Source organism: Danio aesculapii, chromosome 5 (assembly GCF_903798145.1).
Source record: "Danio aesculapii chromosome 5, fDanAes4.1, whole genome shotgun sequence".
Taxonomy (NCBI): Eukaryota; Metazoa; Chordata; class Actinopteri; order Cypriniformes; family Danionidae; genus Danio; species Danio aesculapii.
In genome coordinates, this window is record NC_079439.1 from 45,556,159 (window position 1) to 45,576,533 (window position 20,375).

At 33.9% G+C, this 20,375-nt stretch overlaps 1 protein-coding gene across 3 annotated transcripts; it reads right to left on the reverse strand.

Moving 5' to 3' along the window:
• Positions 1-7,167: 7,167 nt before the first annotated feature.
• On the reverse strand, positions 7,168-18,886 carry si:dkey-58f10.13 (uncharacterized protein LOC100149772 homolog). Of its 3 annotated transcripts, XM_056458307.1 has the most exons (6): positions 18,807-18,868; positions 11,472-11,565; positions 10,205-10,378; positions 9,915-10,108; positions 9,712-9,736; positions 7,168-9,553 (listed from the first exon to the last, which is right to left on the reverse strand). In XM_056458307.1, exons 3-6 carry the CDS (start codon positions 10,368-10,370, stop codon positions 9,267-9,269), a joined length of 672 nt encoding a protein of 223 aa, XP_056314282.1. In that variant the 5' UTR covers positions 10,371-10,378; positions 11,472-11,565; positions 18,807-18,868; the 3' UTR covers positions 7,168-9,266. The 3 variants fall into 3 exon arrangements, with proteins under 3 accessions (XP_056314282.1, XP_056314280.1, XP_056314281.1); XM_056458305.1 differs by lacking the exon at positions 11,472-11,565 and having other exon boundaries at positions 18,807-18,886; XM_056458306.1 differs by lacking the exons at positions 11,472-11,565; positions 18,807-18,868 and adding an exon at positions 11,088-11,167.
• Between the last annotated feature and the right edge of the window lie 1,489 nt (positions 18,887-20,375).

The window sequence follows — 20,375 nt, forward strand, 5'->3', positions numbered from 1 at the left end:
CACCTCCAGTAATTGGTCAGTACCCTTGTGAAGAAAATAGGCTTTTATATATATATATATATATATATATATATATATATATATATATATATATATATATATATATATATATATATATATATATATATATATATATATATCTTTTTTTCTTTTTTTTCTATTATATATTCCTTCTATGCTAATGAAGGGCTACTGAAACATTCCAAGCACGGAATGGGTCCTCTTGACGTGGCCGAGTTCATCACAGCTCCAATACACACATCTGCCATTTGCTTACAGTAACCATGTGCTTTTCACCATACACAATTAATCTGCTTGTGATCTTCCTTCATATAATTTTGTCATGTTTGGTGTCATTTGACAGTTTATGACTTAAGCGTTGTAGTGATGATCAACAGAGACATTGATTCTATTTCAATATACAGTATATTTACTATTGTTGAGTCATGGCCTGAGGAGAGTATGTTAATGTTTTTCTCCCCCACTTTATCTCCTTAACTTTGCTCTCATGTTCAGCTGGTTTTGGGGGTTGGTTTTCACTCATGTCTGAAAATGCTTTGCTTAGGTATAATAATAAGGAAAGGTAACTGTTGATCTGGGAGAATGGCTTTTACTCTGTATCTCCCTCACATGTAGGCTCATATGCTTACAAAGGCAGTTTCACTGTCTTTGTTGCTCAGCAGTGCATATGTTACAGCTAATTTCTTTATACAGAATGTTAGATTGTTTCATTCTACTGTCTGGATATTTAAACATGTAACTTAATAAACAACTTTGCCTGCTTTAAGGCATTGAGATTCTTTCTCTTTATCAATGATGATAACAACTTTAATGGAGTCAGATAAATAATAGATTTAAGCACCCCATCCTTCAACTGCTTTCTTTTTCTGATTATTCGTTCAAAATAGCAGCGTAAGCTTCCAGCCTTACAATATATTTCAGAAAAATGTACTTTAATTGAATGTTTAGTTTGTTTTACAAGTGTATTTATTTAGCATTCGATGTAAATATATTTCAGTATTATTTTATTATGCATTAAAAATTAACTTTGTAAGAAAGTATCCAAAGCATATTTCAAAGCACATTATAAAATAAACAGAAGTTGTATACTTTAAGTAAAATTTTGTAGTATTTTTTCCACTTGCAATTCAGTTCATTACTGCTTTTAGAAAGTAATAAAATATGTAAAATATATTTTTGTCTGGTCTCCATAGATCTGCTATCTACTAAACTGAAACAAAACTATACAATCATACCATGATCAATACTATAGAATCAAGCAGACCAATTTACTTAAAATATTAGTAACTTTGAGTAATCACTGTATGATTTAAATAGTATTATAAGTTTAGAGGTAAACGTCCAATCACATTTAGATTGGTTAAAAAAAACTCTACCGTGTTTTAGTTCATAACCTGTACAGAGGCTTGAGGTGTTATGGACTTAACGTGATCTACTAGAGTTAATAATATAAGATGAATTAGAACAATCTGAAACATAACAATTGATTAGTTCGGTAAATGTGTGTTATGCCAATTATTCAACCAATTCATAAACAACCAATACAAGACATCAAGTTCTCGAAGATAAATTTAAGATAAAAAGATGCATACTTGACTTTCAAAACCAAATACATGGTATGCTAATCTGGTTACAGAATCGCACTGAGCTTCTTCATGCTTTTCCTTAAATAGTCAGACCAAGAAAGAATCTACTTCAAGGAGGGGTCTGTAAATAAACAACAATAGGCATTTGCATTTAGTGGCATGTTAGATCTGAAGAGTTGTTGCAGGAACAAACGATCATTTGAATAGAAGCCCCCTAGATAGGGGCACACCCTAACCAGTGGGTCAAAAGATACTTGGAGTAATAAATCTATTATTTTGAGTATGTCTATTTGTGAGGGAATGAGACCATTGTACCAGTTGCACTGAGACATTTCAAATCATATTAAACATGATGTCAGGGTTTTTCTGTCTTGTTTCTGTCTTCCTCTTGTGCCTGTCTACTTGTGCGCACCTGCTATTAATTTCCTTGTTGCCCTGCTATCATCTCTCACCTCTTCCTCTTCGTCTCTTCATCCTATTGTGAATCGACTCACCTTTGCTCTGCCCACAGTCTGCGTTTGAGTGACTCTGGAAGCCTTGTCATCTGCTCGCCAGCCTGAGGTCTGTCCAGTTATTTTCACGTTCCCGTTTTTGGTCACTTGGAGGATTATTTATATTTTTTACTTTATGCCTAGTCCTGCATCGCCCAGAAGAAGGCTGATCTACCTGACATATTCTTTTCCATTATCTAGTAAAATATTGCTTTTGATTGATCCCTTGCGTTTGGGTTTCCTTTTGAACTGTGACATGATGGAAAAAGTCACTTGCATTGATATAGAAACATTTATACTTTGACATGACCATTCTATGTGGGTTGGATGAAGAGGTGAAGGGAAGGGAGTGTGGGAGAGAACCGAAGGAATGACCTTTTTCCCACATTCTCACTCCATAGAGTGTGACGGCAAATGTCTCTGTGTTGATATACCCTGTTTGTATTGTCCATTTGTGGAAGCATAAAAGTATCTAAGATTTATCAAATCTTACACTATTCTTTCATCTGAATCTTACTGGATTGGTCTTACAGACACAATAACTGACAAGTGGAGATGGATTGATGGAAAGCTACACATTATTTTACATTACAGCAGGCAGGTAACAGTTTGTTACTCATTCAGTCTTTCAAATAACAAGCTTTTAGCACAGTTTACTATTATTGAAACTTATTTTGTAACTTTCGTGACTGGAATGATTGTCTCCCCGTTAAGAAAATATAATTGACATTGCTTACATATTCAGCCAACATAATTTTTTTTCATAATTTTCAGAAAAAAAGGTGATTTGTTTTATTTGTTATTTGTTAAGTCAGTTTGTTTAAATCTTGTAGGTTTTGAATAACTTATTTTTTGCTGTTTGGTAATTCAGTGTATTTCAACATTGTGCTTTGAAATCTGGTGGTTTAGCACAACGCTTTTTTAAAATTTGTTATTTGTGATTATATGTGATTACATTTCATTTGCAGTCATTGGGAACCAGGATAGCCAAATAATGTTTTAGAAAAAGAGGACTTTGGGGAATTAACTGCATCTGGGAAGCTGAATGATGCCTAATGCACAAATTCTTTCCAACTTATCTGTAAAGGACCTGCCACTGAAAACTATCCACTTTAAACAGTACATGTATTCTAAGAAATATACAGAAGTGAAACAGTGGAAATTGCTAAATTCACTGGATTAAAAAAAGAGATGTGCCATTTTGATATCTGAAACTAATTAAATTTACAAGAGTGATTTTTATTTGCAGAGAAAGAATATTAAACATCCACTTGGCATTCAGCATAACATATTTATTTAAAATTGATACAACACACTTATGACATTCAATTGTTAAAATAACAATGTGATCATCGTAAATTGTATAAGATTTTAAATGTTAAAAACTGTCTAACTCCGGGGTGTCAAAACTCGGTCCTGGAGGGCCGGTGTCCTGCAAAGTTTAGTTCTAACCCCAATCAGACACACCTGGGCAGGCTAATAAAGCTCTTACTAGGCCTTTTAGAAATGTCCATGCAGGTGTGTTCAGGCAAGTTGGAGCTAAAATCTGCAGGACAACGGCCCTCCAGGACCGAGTTTGGGCACCCCTGGTCTAACTGATAAATGCGTAAAACTGTGACAGCAGCAAAGTATAAAGATTATACATGACAATTAATCACCATTTGCGGGCTGCACTGTAAACTCGTAATCTTTTATTAGAGTCTTTATTAAATGATTCTTGCCAGACGAGATCTTTTGATATATAAAGTCATTTTCTAATTTGACCCATACACAGTATAAAACAAACATACTGTAACAAATCAAACTGTAAAGGGCTAAGCAAAGCAATTAGCATGAAGCACAAGTTACTCAAAAGGCATTTTGTCATCATTCATAGTAACATTTAAAGACATAACAGTTAGAATCAATAATATCCACTCACCATAACTCACCTAATGTCATTATTAAAGCTAATCTAGTTTGGTGTTTTCAGCAATGGAATGAATTTTACGAATGTAAAGATCTAAATAAAGATTTGGACAAATGCTGAAGACAGTGGTCATACTGTATTTGCGGTAAAAACAACAGTGTACAGCATATGCAGTATATATTTTTGCATAACAAATATAGTTACATGCTACATGCAAATCCTAAAAGGTGTTTGTGAACTTCATGTATATTGTAATATATCACAAAAACACACTTACATTCAGTTTAATTCTCTTCCAGCGGTGTATTATATGAAGCTTGGTTACATTTACTGAAATTCACAATGGCTGCAATTTTAATGATAAAAAGCTATAAAAATGCTGCAGTAAAAATTGGTTCCATTCGGTTTGTCGTTAATTGAAGTTTAATCTGTAAAAGCTGAAAATTTGCTGCTATAATTATGGTGTTCTGGCATCCACAGCTGTCTTTTTTAATGAAAATGTCACTATTTTTTACAGTGTCATTTCTGTATTCATTTATAGCTAGTATCAAAACAATACACCTACAATTATCCAAATAAGAATGCCGCAAATGACAACACCAGCGATAACAAAACAAGCAACATGATTTTTTTGCCAAAAATTTCCACCGAATCTGTGTTCTCTGCTGGGTGAGGGAAAATCTTCTCCATTCTGGTATGTGTATGGATGTAAATTTCTATAATCTTTCGGAACAAAATATGAAGCACATTTACAAATACAAAGAACGAATATCCCTCAACATTCCTCAATAGTTTTAAGAATTGTATAATTAAGACATTTTGATATAACATTGCATGAGAATCATAGAGAATAATTTAAACTTGGAATACTTACATTGCAAGTAATATGAAGTCAGATTCTGAATTGGAAATAAATATAAAAATGTACGAATTAAAACAATAAAAAGAATCAAATCTATTTTAGAGACCACAACAATTATGATTTTTGAACTTGCAATTAATGCAATAACACTAGATAATAATTAATCTACAACAGCATCTCCAAAAATGGAATAAATAAATCAAATAAAGTAAAGAGAATGCATCAAAATCATAAAAAATATATAACATTTTGTTATATTTATATTTTTGTTAATAAATTGTAGTTGAGAAAATGCCATGAAGATAGCCATGGTGATAAGCAGACTTACCTTGGACTTGATGTACCATGCAAGTTTCTTGATTGTATCTTTATTCTTCTGACAATTCATGAACCCTTCATCCTCGTTGAACAGAAAGTCCACAAAATATGTGTTCTCTTTCTTTATAGCATTGTTGCTGTCCGGTATGGTTTTCTCAGGGTCATTTGTAGGATAAAGCACAGCAATGATGACTTGTTTGTCAGCTGCAAGATAATTCAAATGCACAGTAAATAATCAGTAAATAAATTGTGATTTATCATGAATCAAGCTTTAAATTCATAAGTGACCTTGCACAAGCATAAGATCCCTGATTGCAGCATCAATATCAGTTTCAGCACGAGAAGTAATGAGGCAGAAATACAGTATGAAACCACAATGTTCAAGGAAAGTGACCTCCCTCAGGCCATATACTTCCTTTTGGAGACGTCTCTGAAAATCTTCTATGAACCTATCCATTGTTTGGGCTGTGTACAAAATAAAAGTAAAAGGATAAACTGGTTTAGAATATAAAGGGTACAATTTAAAAATGCACATGAAACAACACTTTAAAATATCTTAAATGTTACTATTTTATGCAACAAAGTTTTAGTACAGTCCTTAAAGCATTTATACTCTGCAGTAGCCTACAATATCAGTTCTTGGCCTTTGACACAACTGCACAGTGATGGGAGGGGCCGTGTGCAAAAGAGGGAATAATAATGAAACTAGGTTACTTAAAGTGATAGTTCACCCAAAATCACAATTTTGCTCTGATTTACTCCCACTGAACATTCTGGTTCAGAACATTTATGAATTTATTTCTTCTGTTGAACACAAAATAAGATAGATTAATAGATTAAAACTATTTTAATACCTTTACTTTTTTGACTATGTACTTTTTAAAATAGAAACATGTCTATTTTTATTATATTTTAGAAACATGCAAGACTTTTCTTGCCGTGTTACTGATTTTTTTTTTTTTTTCGAAAAACACCTCACATCAAGGTATAATCATGACCAATATTGTTTACAATATCTCTACCAGCTTGTAGCACAATGAAATCTTACTGTTATTCTTACTGACTCTTCCTCTCTCTATTAATATTTAACCTGCGTTGCAGCAGCACTGGTCTGTGGTCAAGCTTGTGGAGAGCAAGTTGAGCAACCTGACAAGGAAAAACAAAATGTACTTTTTAAATCTAATTAATTTTAGCCTGATATTTTAATCGATTTGGTCGTTACAGAATGCTTTAGTCTAAACTGTCTTTTTTTTCTAGGCTCGATCGGGGATAGTGCTCTTTCATACCTCATTAACACATTCACACAAGGCTACTTACAGTACACACACATTTTACTTTGGTAAATTTGAGAACATTATTAGATGTGAATTAAAGTAAAACAAAGTAGGTTACTCACTGGTTTTAATCTTGAGCCGTAGAGAGAGGTTTGTGCTGCTGCTTGATGTTAGAATGCTGGATCATGAGTCACTGTGCAGCTACTTTCATTTTCATTTTATTCAAGCTTGACTTTCACTTTCATAAGCAGATAAACCTCCAGTAATTTGTTAATACAGCTACTGATTTACAGCATCTAATTTTTAATAGTGTTAGGCAGAAAGTGATACTTTAATAACTGAAGTTATTTATTGGTAGCCTATGATTCTAACAGAAAATGATGTTATGATATTTTTTCTTATGCTAAACAGTATACATATAAATAAGCCAAAAACTGTACAAAGGCTACATTTAGTTATTAATGTAATATAATATAAATTATATGTAATAATGTATTATTAAATATAGTAATGTAATATTTAATATTTTACAATGGTTATGAAAGTTTTTTCAATACATTTAACAAGTTTCCTAAACTCTTAACGCAGCAACACACCTAAAACACACAATTTGCAAAACGGTTAATTTCATGCTGAAAATCCCACGTTGTAAACTAAACCCCAAGACTAATTTTCAAAATAAAATAATAACACAATACACCATATCTAACAAAACATGGCAAACATGTTTCAAAATCAAATATTTATTCAAAACACTAACACATGTTCTCTTCCAGCAGGAACATTTAGTCAATCCTACAGTTTTTCATGATTGCTAACACACTAAAATTAAACTTTTCCCACAATTAGCAAAACCGTACACTCAAGGAGCAAAACACAAGGCTAGATCTGCACAACTGTAAGCACATTGTCAGCTTCACACTTTTTGCAAAACATTACACACAGTCATATATAAATCACTAAACACACTTGGATGCTTTTGACACAGAAATTTTTCATCATGAAATTTCCTTGCAATTTCAAAGCAAAGGCCTTCAAATGAACACACACATGAACCATAGGTTAAACACAGCCATCAGGCATGCACACACACACTGCTGCAAAACTGTAGACACACCAATCAGCTGTAACCAAAATAAAAAATCGATAGGTATAAACTACTAGTCTTCAATAAACATGTTTACAGTAGTATAGCTATAAATAGTAGTCTTCAATAAATATGTTTTACAGGAGCTATAAATATTGATCTTCAATAAATAAGCCAATGTTGCAGTGTGGAAGAGGAAGCACAAGTGAGGAAGATTGGTAAACAGAAGACAGGAGATGGATTTTTTTTTTTGCATTTTATGGAATACATGTCACCATGTAATGTTTATCTATTTTATATAAGTTAATATTTTAATGGCTCATTTGTTGCCTTTGTATAGTTACCTAATGAATGCATCTAAACACTGTCAAATTGCTTGTCATTTAGTTAAAGCTTATATTCTTGTTTATTGTATTATTTACAGGTTTGATTTGTAGAATTATTATCAAGAATCAATACCTGAACCAAAGGATATGTAAAGATACATGAGGCATGTTTTCTGATGTTCATTGCTGAAGGTAGATTTTGCTTTATTATTAAATTTTTTAAATCAGAAGGTTATGCATATGTGTTAGATACTAATGTGTTGTTTTGTTTTATACAATAATACAAGACCCTGACAGTGACGATGGCTGAACAAAGACATATTGAGATGGTGTATTTCCAGAGTTGGTGGAATGACCAAGCACACCTTCTTGGTCATTCATGGTGATTATAATGAAGGTATGTCATGTACAATAATAATATAAGTTTGATAAAGTTCTGCGTTTGTTTCACAATAAGCTGAGAGGGTAGAAGAACATTAGAGCATAATAAATGACATAATAATGTAATAAGTTTCTAAGTTTTGGGTGAACTGTTACTTAAATAAATCTGCTCTTTGCTTTGCACTTTCCCACCCTCTGTCTGTCCTCATATTTTAGATTCTATTTGGACCTGTAACATCTATGGAAAGGTGGCATTGATACTGTATGTGGAAGAGCCTAACAAGTTGAATCTGGCAAAGAAACACACACACACACACACACACACACACACACACGCACACACACACGCACACACACACACACACACACACACACACACACTGGTTGTGTGTTGCTTAATTAACAGTTTCCCTATTTCATAATTCATGTTTTGTTTTTGTTTATTTACGGTTATTAATTGTTTACAAATTGCAGCATTGATCTCCACTTGGTCAATTATTAATGTTGAAACTTTTTATTAGATTTTTTTTTACATTTGTGTAGTTTTAAAATATTACATTTTATAAGAAATAATTTAGAGAGAATTAAGTCGGACAGAAACTGACAGAAAATGCTCTTGCAGTTTCAAGTACAAGTTTTTTGTACCATAATCACCAACACAGACAATATACAGTTTCACTTCTAACTATTAAAAATGTCATTAAAAGTAAAAATTTTAGGTTAAAAATTGTTGGAGAAAAAAATCTAAATCACATAATGCAATTTATAGGCATAAATAAATGGGGTTGGGGACAGAAATCACAAAATACAGAAAACTGTTAGCTTATGGATATTTTTTACACTGTAGCCAATATTTGTGGGAAGTCTGCATCAATAAAAAAATGTTAAATGTTGTTTTAAATTGAGGATTCTGGAGAGACAGCTACAGAGATCTGAAACTGAAGAGCGGGGGAGCGTTAACAAACTGAAGATGGGGGGGGGGGACTCCCCCTGATCACGCGGGTATCAAGTTCAATTGTCAAAACATCTGTAGATGTGTGATCTGTCTATGTGTGGACCAATGTGCCAACACTTTTGAAAGTTTTGAATTAACTCACGTAGAGTTGTTTTGGCTCCCCATATTTTGCGGTATAGAATTACCCCAACAATAGTACCAAAAATGACAACAACACCACCAAAAGCAACAGGATGTTTTTTTATATGATCTACAATTCCACCGGATCCATCTTGTTGTGCTTCTGGGTTTAAGGGAATATCTTCTCCATCCTGGTATGAGTTTGTACGTGAACTTCCATAATCTTTCGGAACAAAAATGAAGCACATTTTATATAAAATACAAACTTTTTTATTTCTTAATGTTCCTCAATTGTTTTAAGAATTGTATATTTAAAACATTTTGATATAACATTGCAAGACAAACATACTGTAGAGAATAAGTTAAACTTGGAATACTTACTTTGCAAGTAATATGAAGTCAGATTCTGAATTGGAAATAAATATAATGAAAATGTATGTATTAATAAAATAAAAAGGATAAAATCCTCCTTTAGAGACTACAACAATTATGACTTTTGAACTTCCAATTAATGCAATAACACTAGAAAATAAATTGCAGTTGAGAAATGCCATGACAATAGCCAAGTTGATAAGCAGACCTACCCTAGACTTCATGTACATCACAAGTTTCTTGATTGCATCTTTATTCTTCTGACAATTCATCAACCCTTCATCCTCGTTGAACAGAAAGTCCACATAATATATGTTCTTGTCATTTCTAGCACTGTTGGTATCTGTTATGGTTTTCTCAGGGTCAATTGTAAGATGAAGCACTACCATGATGACTTGTTTGCCAGCTGCAAGGCAATAAAAAGTGGTCTGTTAAGTGGATCATAAGAAATCGTTAAATAAATTGTTTTATTGTGAATGTCAGCTTTAAACTTGTATGTAACCTGCAACGTCTTTAAGATTCCTGATAGCAGCATCAATGTCAGTTCCAGCACGAGAGGCGATGAGGCAGAAATACAGTATGAAATCACAATACACAATGGAAGTGACTCTCAGGCCAGATACTTCCTTACGAAGTTTTTTATGGAAATCATCTGTGAGCCTATCCATTGTCTGGCCTGTGTACAAACGTAAAAAGATAAACTGTTATGAAATATACATCATTTTAAAAAGGCCACAAGAAAACAACACTTTAAAATATCTCATGACTACCATACACACAAGGTTTTAGTACAGAGGTATTTCTTAAGAGATTCATACTCTGACACAACTGCACAGTGGAGGGGCTGTGTGCAAAAATAATCAAAGAATGAAACTAGGCTACTTAAAGGGATAGTTCATCCAAAATTACAATTTCGTTACTCGCACTGAACATTCTAGTTGTACGTGTTAATAAATGTATTTCTTCTGCTGAACACGAGATACGTAGATTAAACTATTTAAAATATACCTGTAATTAAAACAATTTTACTGTTTCTACTACGTCTACTTTTTAAAATGTGTGTGTCTGTGTGTGTGTGGGGGGGGGAGCAAACACCAGAAAAAAATGTAACTGTTGGTAACGCAAGTGTAAAAGCTATTTATCAGGTGATGTATCAAAAACAAATATAAAAATATGACTAAAGCATACAATAAATGCATCAGAAATCAGTTAATTTTAGTTAAATTTGAGTTATTATCAGTAATGAAGTAATCAAGATAATCAATAAATACACACACACACACACACACACAAACACACACACGTTGCCTAATCACTGGCCAGTAGTATTACTTGAAAATAAATTTTGCTCTCTTTTCTTTCTGGCTTGCAAATTTCTCAATGACCTTTTGGTTAAAGTCAGTCATCTCAGTTACCAGTCTCTTCTCTATTGACAGCATGGCCAATGCATTCAGCCTCTCTTGGGTCATGCTGTTTCTCAAAAGGTTTTAATTCTTTTTAAGGTTGAGAAGCACCTCTCAGCTTCTGCTGTGGTCATAGACGTAGTTACAAGAATCTTTAGGAGAGTTACAGTCTCTGAAAAGGCTTCCTCAAGATTGTTCTCCATAAACAGTTGGAGTGGGTCCAAAGCACCATAACAGGCTCTGAACTCATCCCTGGAGTAGATGAGACTAAGCTCTGTCTTTAGTTTACTTCCATCGAGCACTGGATAGGCTTTCAGAGTCCTGCTAAGTGCATCATCTGGAAATGCTACTGTATACTGCTCAAACCTGTCTGCCTGCAGCAATGTGGCACTAATCAAGAGGTGGTCTGTGAAGGAGAACCTCTCCAGTGTGTGTGTCAGTATGGTACAGTATCACAGACCTAAAGGATAAAGGCAAAAATGATGTAATTATGACAGTGTCTATTTCAACTGCTACATTTAAAATGACTTGATTGAGTTTTAAAGGCAGACCAGTTGCAGTGTTTAAATTATACATTCTCAACTTCATAAACACGATCATTCTTAGTAAACATGTCAAGCTCCACAAGAGGGAACAGAAGAATAACAAATCCTTTTAGATAACAGTTTAAAGACTGTATATGTTTAAGAGGATCACCTAATCATAAAAAAAATGTACATGTATCATAGTTTTATACAGCCCAATATTCCCAGCTTATAAATCCACAACACTTAGCTTCATAATTCCTATCAACTATTTGTATATAATGCTTCTATAATGAATCACTTAAAGACTCCTATTTGAAAAGAGACTTGGTCATTATATCTAAACAAGCCAGTGTGCTTGTAACAAATTAAACTGTATTGTTTCATTTACCATCTGTGGGTAAATGTTTTTGGTGACTACAATATTATTACTCCTCAAATTATTATTGAGCAGTTCCGGCGTTATGGATGTGACATTTGCAGTAAAAACTCAAAACATAAATTCACATAAAAAGTTTATGTTAACATTATATGAAAACATCTGTTTATATTTTCCAAAACTAATGACCAGATAGTTATAAGATCAGAAAAATATCAATCTGTAAACATGTTTTGTACTTTAAATGAGGAAAATAAACATGAGTTATTAAACTACACTGTTCCTATTTACTATGACCTTTTATGTGAAGCTGCTTTGACACAATCTACATTGTATAAACGCTATACAAATAAAGGTGAATTGAATTGAAGTTATGGATGTGACCAAAAAAGTATGCAAGTTTGCAATATACAACATGCTTAGTAGAAATTCTGTCAATTAGCCACCCACAACCACCCAAAAATAATGCTAATCAACAGGATAAGAGTTGGCTCACTATTGAACAAACATGATTGATTTTATTTTATATTTTTGCATTTATGGGGAAAAAGCTTCGTTATACATGTGACACCTCTGCATTATGGAAACGATCGATGTGAAATTGCCATTTGTGTGACTGGTAAAATAAATAGTTTAAAAACATTGAAAGAGACATTTCTGAGTATGTCTAAAGTACTGTAAAATACTTGCTTACACAAAAAACATAGAAACGGTTTCTGTATTTTGTTGAAAACAAGGCAAGGTTGACATTTGCAAGGAATTGCTTTATTATTATTTTTATCTTAAAATCAAAGACACAAGGATATTTACAATTAGATAGAAGGTAAATAAACAATACAGTTTAGCTTGTTTGTAATGACTTGTTTTGACTGAAATAAAAACACTTCTGCTGCTATCTGTTCCAATAATATCCAGCTGCAGGCCCGCAGAACCACACACATTTTAGGCACACACAATCTAGGCAAACCATATATGGTTACGACGGATGTTAATGTTATTAACGTCGTCATCATCATGACATGACATCGTCATCGATATATTTTGATATATATGGTTATTAATATTGTACAATATAACAATAAACAATAGTGTTTACTTTACTTTTTGTCACAAATATTGCGATTGAGACGGGTGAATGGGGAGCGTTGTTTCCGATCCCCATTCAATATAATAGACTTTACAGTTTTCTATCAGTCATCACAGATGATCAGTCATTATTATCTGACAGAGTCAATATCGTTTGCTGGCCTTGCTGAACGATCTAAATTGGACAGGTTTAATTTATATAATGGAATAATTTATAATGAAGGAAATAATAGCAAGTTAATATAGGCAATAATACATTTTACATGTAATAAATGTATAACACCTAATAGTGTGTATTTGCTTAATTTTTCGAATTTTTCGAATAACTTTTTAATTAATGATTTCCCACATTATATATATATATATATATACAACTAACAGCTGTGACAGTTTAGTAAAAGCTTTATAGCTTAGATTAATTATAGTTTAGATAATCAGTTAAGATAATCAGTTTATAGCTATATTATACATTGTTTAAATGATTAACTATAGTAATTCATTTTCAATGTGACACATTATTGTTTGGTTTTTATATTTTACAACAAAGCGATTTTAACCAAGTATGATAATATTAAGATCCAAAATTAGTTTATTACACTTAATTCTACAATTAGACGGTCTTTTATGTTTTCTTTGTGTATGTGGACATGTGAATAAAGTCATAAGTGTCTAACCAATTGTTTTTATTTACATAATTTGGGTTCAGAAACTGCAGAGATGTTAAAATGATCGTTACGATATAATAACAATGACTGAAATGGGAAACCATATTTGTGAAATTCAATAGGTGGCGATAATGCTAAGGAGTTAGTTAGTTACCATATATGGTTTGCCTAAATCGTGTGTGCTAGATTGTGTGTGCCTGAAACGTGTGTGGTTCTGCGGTTCTGCAGCTGGATATATCTCATCTGTTCATGGACCTCTGGACTGAGGAACCGCTGCCTCTTCGGTTGAAAACCACCTTCACCGGATTGGTCAACCAGGGAATGGAGAGAATTTCTGTAAAGGAAGAAGAAAGTGTATGAATAATAATAATAATAATATTAATAATAATAATAATAATAATAAATCCAAAACAAGAAATACAGCAACTACCTGATCTTCTGTATGTCCTGCTGGAATTGCTGAATGCTCCCCCTGAAGTGGACTAATGTCCTTCTTCTGGACTTTGGCATAGAGGATGTCCACATGTGGCATGATGTTGTGGAAAATTTGCAAGAAAAAATTAAAATCCTGATTCTCCAGGAGCATGGCAAAGGCACCTGCCTCTCTGACAGAAACAGGGTCAAAGTCACTTGAGTCTCTAATAGTTTGAAAACAGCAGATGAGGTCCTCTCTGTGCTCAAACACTGTATTGATGGCACGGCTGTGGAAATTCCACCTAACATTTCTTGATGTTGGTTGCCTGTGGACCACTACTTTATTGAGGACGTCTGTGCGTTTGGGTGATCTTTAAAGAGCCCATATTATACATGAAATAGGGTCATATTTAGGTTGTAAGGGTCTCCAACAACAGTCTAATATGCATGCAAGTTCAAAAAACACTTTGATTGTCTTATAATCTGCATTTATTTTTACCTAATTATCCCAGCGACTCCCATATGATTCGTTCAGCGATTCATTTGTTCCCAAACCCCTCCTCAGCACGAAGCTAATCTGCGCTGATTGGACCGATGACAGCCTGCTGCGATTGGTCGACACGGACAAGGCTTCAGCGCGAGACAGAGTGAAATGGCCAGCTGCTAATCAACAATATAAAAGTAGTCACAGTGCATACACGCTTCATAGTGGATTTTGGCTGCCAGTGGGTGAATGTAAATACAGACGATGTACTAGACAATACTGACGACTATTTTATTGAGCAAAAAGTCCAAGAACTGGCGAGGAGATCTCCTAGCCCGTCACAGTCTACCTGCTCTTTTCACACACACACAGGGCCGGCGCGTCCATAGAGGAGACCTAGGGCGGCAGAATAGAGAGGGCGCAGCAGCGTCGGCGACACCTCCCTCACCACCCGCGTTCTTAATTATATCCGCAAACATTATATCCGATTGTAAGCATGTAGTTTCCAGAAGCACTCGAACTGCTCAAGGCTGGGCTATATTGCTGAGGTTTCATCTTTGGGTAGACTGTCAATAATTTCCATCTGCACAGCGTGACTTCATTCGACCGGTGTCTGTCTGTGTGTCTGTGTGTGTCTCTGTGTGTGTGTGTGTGAGACTTTTTTTCTGTTAGTGGGCGGGGCCGCAGGTTTCAAATCTCCCGGGTTTGCGCACGCAACTACTTGTGTTTCGTAGCCGCATCATCACGAAACACCTAATGACTCGTTTTCAAGACGACTCGTTTGAAGCACTATGAGTCGACTCTTTTATAGATGAATCAATAGTTTTAAACACTGTACACTTACAGATTTAAGCCTTAGCTGGACATTTCACTTCACTTAGAGCTGTGTTACACACTACATGGAAGGACATTTTCAAAAACCCATAATATGGGCTCTTTAAAAAAAGCTGGCAAATCCTCCAAGGTCAGAAAAAAAAATTCTCACCTTGGATGTTATAAGTGGCCTGTTGCATTATTAGATTGAGTTGAGCATAGCAGCGCATAGCAGTGGATGTAATAGGCATTTGGGTACACATCTTGGATTTTTTTTAATACCTGCAGTGGCACCCCTCATCACGCTGGCTCAATCATATGCTTGGAAGATGAGTTTATTCTTTTGATCCTCAGGACGGATGACAGAAAGACGTTCTTTAAATACTGTGGAGATGGAATCAGCTGTACTTGAACGCAGAGGAATAAACTCAAAATATCTCTCCTGTACTTTGTTTTTTGAGTCAATGTACCGCAGCACAAGCACAAGTTGGCACTGTGTGGAAATATCGGTAGTCTCATCGGCCTGGATTGAGAGATATGTGCTGCTCTGTACTTCTTGAATTATGTGTTCCCTCACAACAGACAACATACAGTCGTACCCTCGGTATACTTACTTGTTTTGGTGATTAAACGTCCCTAATTTATGTGTATTCGCGTCTCCTTTAACGGTACACCAAATGTTTTTTAACTCGCATCTTAATTTGTTGCAGTTGTTGCATTTTTGTTTAACTTGCGCCATTCCCTGCCCCCTGACGACTGCAGCAACTGTGAGAACAATTCGTGAGGTTTTCGAAGATCACAACAAATCAGCTGATAGATGGATTGATGGATGGATGGATGGATGGATGGATGGATGGATGGATGGATGGATGGATGGATGGATGGATGGATGGATGGATGGATGGATGGATGGATGGATGGATGGATGGATGGATGGATGGATGGATGGATGGATGGATGGATGGATGGATGGATGGATGGATGGATGGATGGATGGATGGATGGATGGATGGATGGATGGATGGATGGATGGATGGATGGATGGATGGATGGATGGATGGATGGATGGATGGATGGATGGATGGATGGATGGATGGATGGATGGATGGATGGATGGATGGATAGATAGATAGATAGATAGATAGATAGATAGATAGATAGATAGATAGATAGATAGATAGATAGATAGATAGATAGATAGATAGATAGATAGATAGATAGATAGATAGATAGATAGATAGATAGATAGATAGATAGATAGATAGATAGATAGATAGATAGATAGATAGATAGATAGATAGATAGATAGATAGATAGATAGATAGATAGATAGATAGATAGATAGATAGATAGATAGATAGATAGATAGATAGATAGATAGATAGATAGATAGATAGATAGATAGATAGATAGATAGATAGATAGATAGATAGATAGATAGATAGATAGATAGATAGATAGATAGATAGATAGATAGATAGATAGATAGATAGATAGATAGATAGATAGATAGATAGATAGATAGATAGATAGATAGATAGATAGATAGATAGATAGATAGATAGATAGATAGATAGATAGATAGATAGATAGATAGATAGATAGATAGATAGATAGATAGATAGATAGATAGATAGATAGATAGATAGATAGATAGATAGATAGATAGATAGATAGATAGATAGATAGATAGATAGATAGATAGATAGATAGATAGATAGATAGATAGATAGATAGATAGATAGATAGATAGATAGATAGATAGATAGATAGATAGATAGATAGATAGATAGATAGATAGATAGATAGATAGATAGATAGATAGATAGATAGATAGGCAGGCTCATATACATTTAAATACAATCTCCGGATCTGCTGGGGTCACTATTACCTAAGCATAAATCATTGAATTGGGATTAAAATTAATAAATTTGTTTAAATATTTGTCCCTTTTAAATGAATAGTTTACCCAAAAAAATTCTAATTGTCATCATTTACTCAGTCTTTACTTGTTCCAAACTGGTTTGTCTATTTTTTTTCTGTTGAACAATATATATATATATATATATATATATATATATATATATATATATATATATATATATATATATATATATATATATATATATATATATATATATATATATATATATATATATATATATATAGCTAATGAATCAAAGAAACATTGACATTCATCATTTCTTTGCCTATCCTTTTTTTTAGGACTACACCACTGCTGCCAGCCAACTCCGTTTGTCATAACGAGTGCTGGAAAAGCCCCGGATGTACGCGCATCCGCGATCACTTGACTGCTGGTGAATTTGCAAGGAAGGTCGATCTGGTCCAAGCTCCTTGATTCTATTTTTTTTTTACTTTATCCAAACGCCTTGTGAACGGATATCTTTGCAAAGATAAAATGGAATTTTCCTACATCTCGAGAAATTGCACTTGCTTCCACTATGATTAATAGTCGTCAGTTAACTGAGGAGCTGCTGCTAAGTGAAAGGTCCAAGTGAGCATGGTCCAATCACTTAAGGCCAATCATATAAAAACAAATATAACTAACAACAAAAATGGGCGGGCTCGGGGTGCAGAGTGCTGCGCCCCAAGGACAATTTAAAACAGGCCAATGAGAGCTTATTGTCATATCACATGCATTGCAAAAGTTCGTGTACTTACATAGACACTCATTAGTCTGGCGCCCCGCACACATATGAAAAAATATTGTTCATACATTTTTTTTCAATAAATGTTAGTATAGCTAACCGTAGAATGTTATAATTAAATCAATTTATTTTGTTAATATTTGTGATAATAAATATTAACATATTAAAGGGGGCTAACTTGAAAGAGGGCGGCGGCCCAGCGCCCTCTATTGACCAGCCGTCTCTGTTGCTGAATATTTTTATTTTGAAAAAATAAACGTCGCGTCAAAGTATAATCATGACCAATATTGTTTACATTGTCTGTAGCTGCAGTCACTTTTGTTTGGTGAATATGGCCCCAGGGCACTTGTTGTCGCCTGCTCCACCAGCTTGTAGCACAATGAAATCTTACTGTTATTGCTTTGGGCAGTACCCTATCGCTCACAGAGGACCTCTTGCCCATTCTCTGGATTAATATCAGATATTAATCCAGATAAGCCTGATATTTTAATCGATTTGGTCGTTACAGAATGCTTTAGTGTGAACAGTTTTTTTCTAGGCTCGATCGGGGATAATGCTCTTTCATACCTCATTAACACATTCACACAAGGCTAACAATTACACACATTTTACAGTGGTAAATTTGAGAACATTATTGAATTAAAGTAAAACAAAGTAGGTTACTCACTGGTTTTAATCTTGAGCCGTAGAGAGAGGTTTGTGCTGCTGCTTGATGTTAGAATGCTGGATCATGAGTCACTGTGCAGCTACTTTCATTTTCATTTTATTCAAGCTTGACTTTCACTTTCATAAGCAGATAAACCTCCAGTAATTTGTCAATACAGCTACTGATTTACAGCATGTAATTTTTAATAGTGTTAGGCAGAAAGTGATACTTTAATAACTGAAGTTATTTATTGGTAGCCTATGATTCTAACAGAAAATGATGTTATTTAATTATGCAAAAATTTTTACATATAAATAACTGTGCAAAGGCTACATTTGGTTATTAATGAAATGGAACATAAATTATATTTAATAATATATGTGATAAAGTTTTCCTTTAGTCCAAGGTGGTGGAGGTGTGAGGAAAGCTGTAAACTTTTCCTTTCTGCTACCAGATTTCCAGCACTAAACTGACCTGGCTAAAGGCACGTTTATACTGTAGTGGGAAGGACAGCCTGTGACTCATCCTGGGGAATGACAGCAGGGAGTGCGTTAGTAATACAGAAAAAAACTAACATGTTGAAAATAGCAGATCAAATTTATATAATCTCGTCTAATGCCTGTTTTGTTTTTTATTTACAGTCATTGGAAACCAGAAGAGCCAAATAATAATTCAGATGGAGAAGACTGTGGGCAATTAACTGCATCTGGGAAGCTGAATGATGCCGATGCTCAAATTCTTTCCAATTTATCTGTCAAACACCAGCCACTGAAAACTAACCACTTTAAACAGTACATGTATTCTAAGAAATATACAGAGGTCAAACAGTGGAAAGATGTCCAATTCTGATAGCTGAAGATGATTTAATTTACAAGAGTGATTTTAAATGCATAGAAGGAATATTAAACATCTACTTAGCATTGAGCATAACATATTTATTTTAAATTGATACAACACACTTATGACATGCAGTTGTTAACAAAAACAATAAGTGATCATTATAAATCAGTCAATATTTTAAATGCTAACAATTGTTTTACTGATAAATGGGTAAAACTGTGGTTTAAAGACAGCAGCAAAAAGATTTAAAATGACAATTATTACTATTTGCATGCTGCACTGTAAACATGTCATCTTTTATTAGAGTCTTCATTAAATGATTCCTGCCAGACAAGATCTTTTGGTATATAAATATATATATTTTTTATTCTTTGACCCATACACAGTGTATAACAAACTGTAACAAATACTGTAACAAATCAAAACTGTAAAGAGCTGAGCAAAGCAGTTAGCATAAAGCAGCGATACAAAGGATTTTGTCATCATTCATAAAAACTTTTAGAGATTACAATTATAATCAAAAATATCCATTCACCATAACTCTCGTAATGTAATTACTAAAACTATATTGTAACATATCTCAAAAACACACTCACATTCACTGTTTAATTCTCTTCATGCAGTGTATTATATGAAGCTTAGTAACAATTACTACTGAAATTCACAATGGCTGTGATTTTAACAGCAAAGTGCTGTAAAAATACTGCAGTAAAATTAGTTTTATGCTACATGTAATACTGTAAAATACAT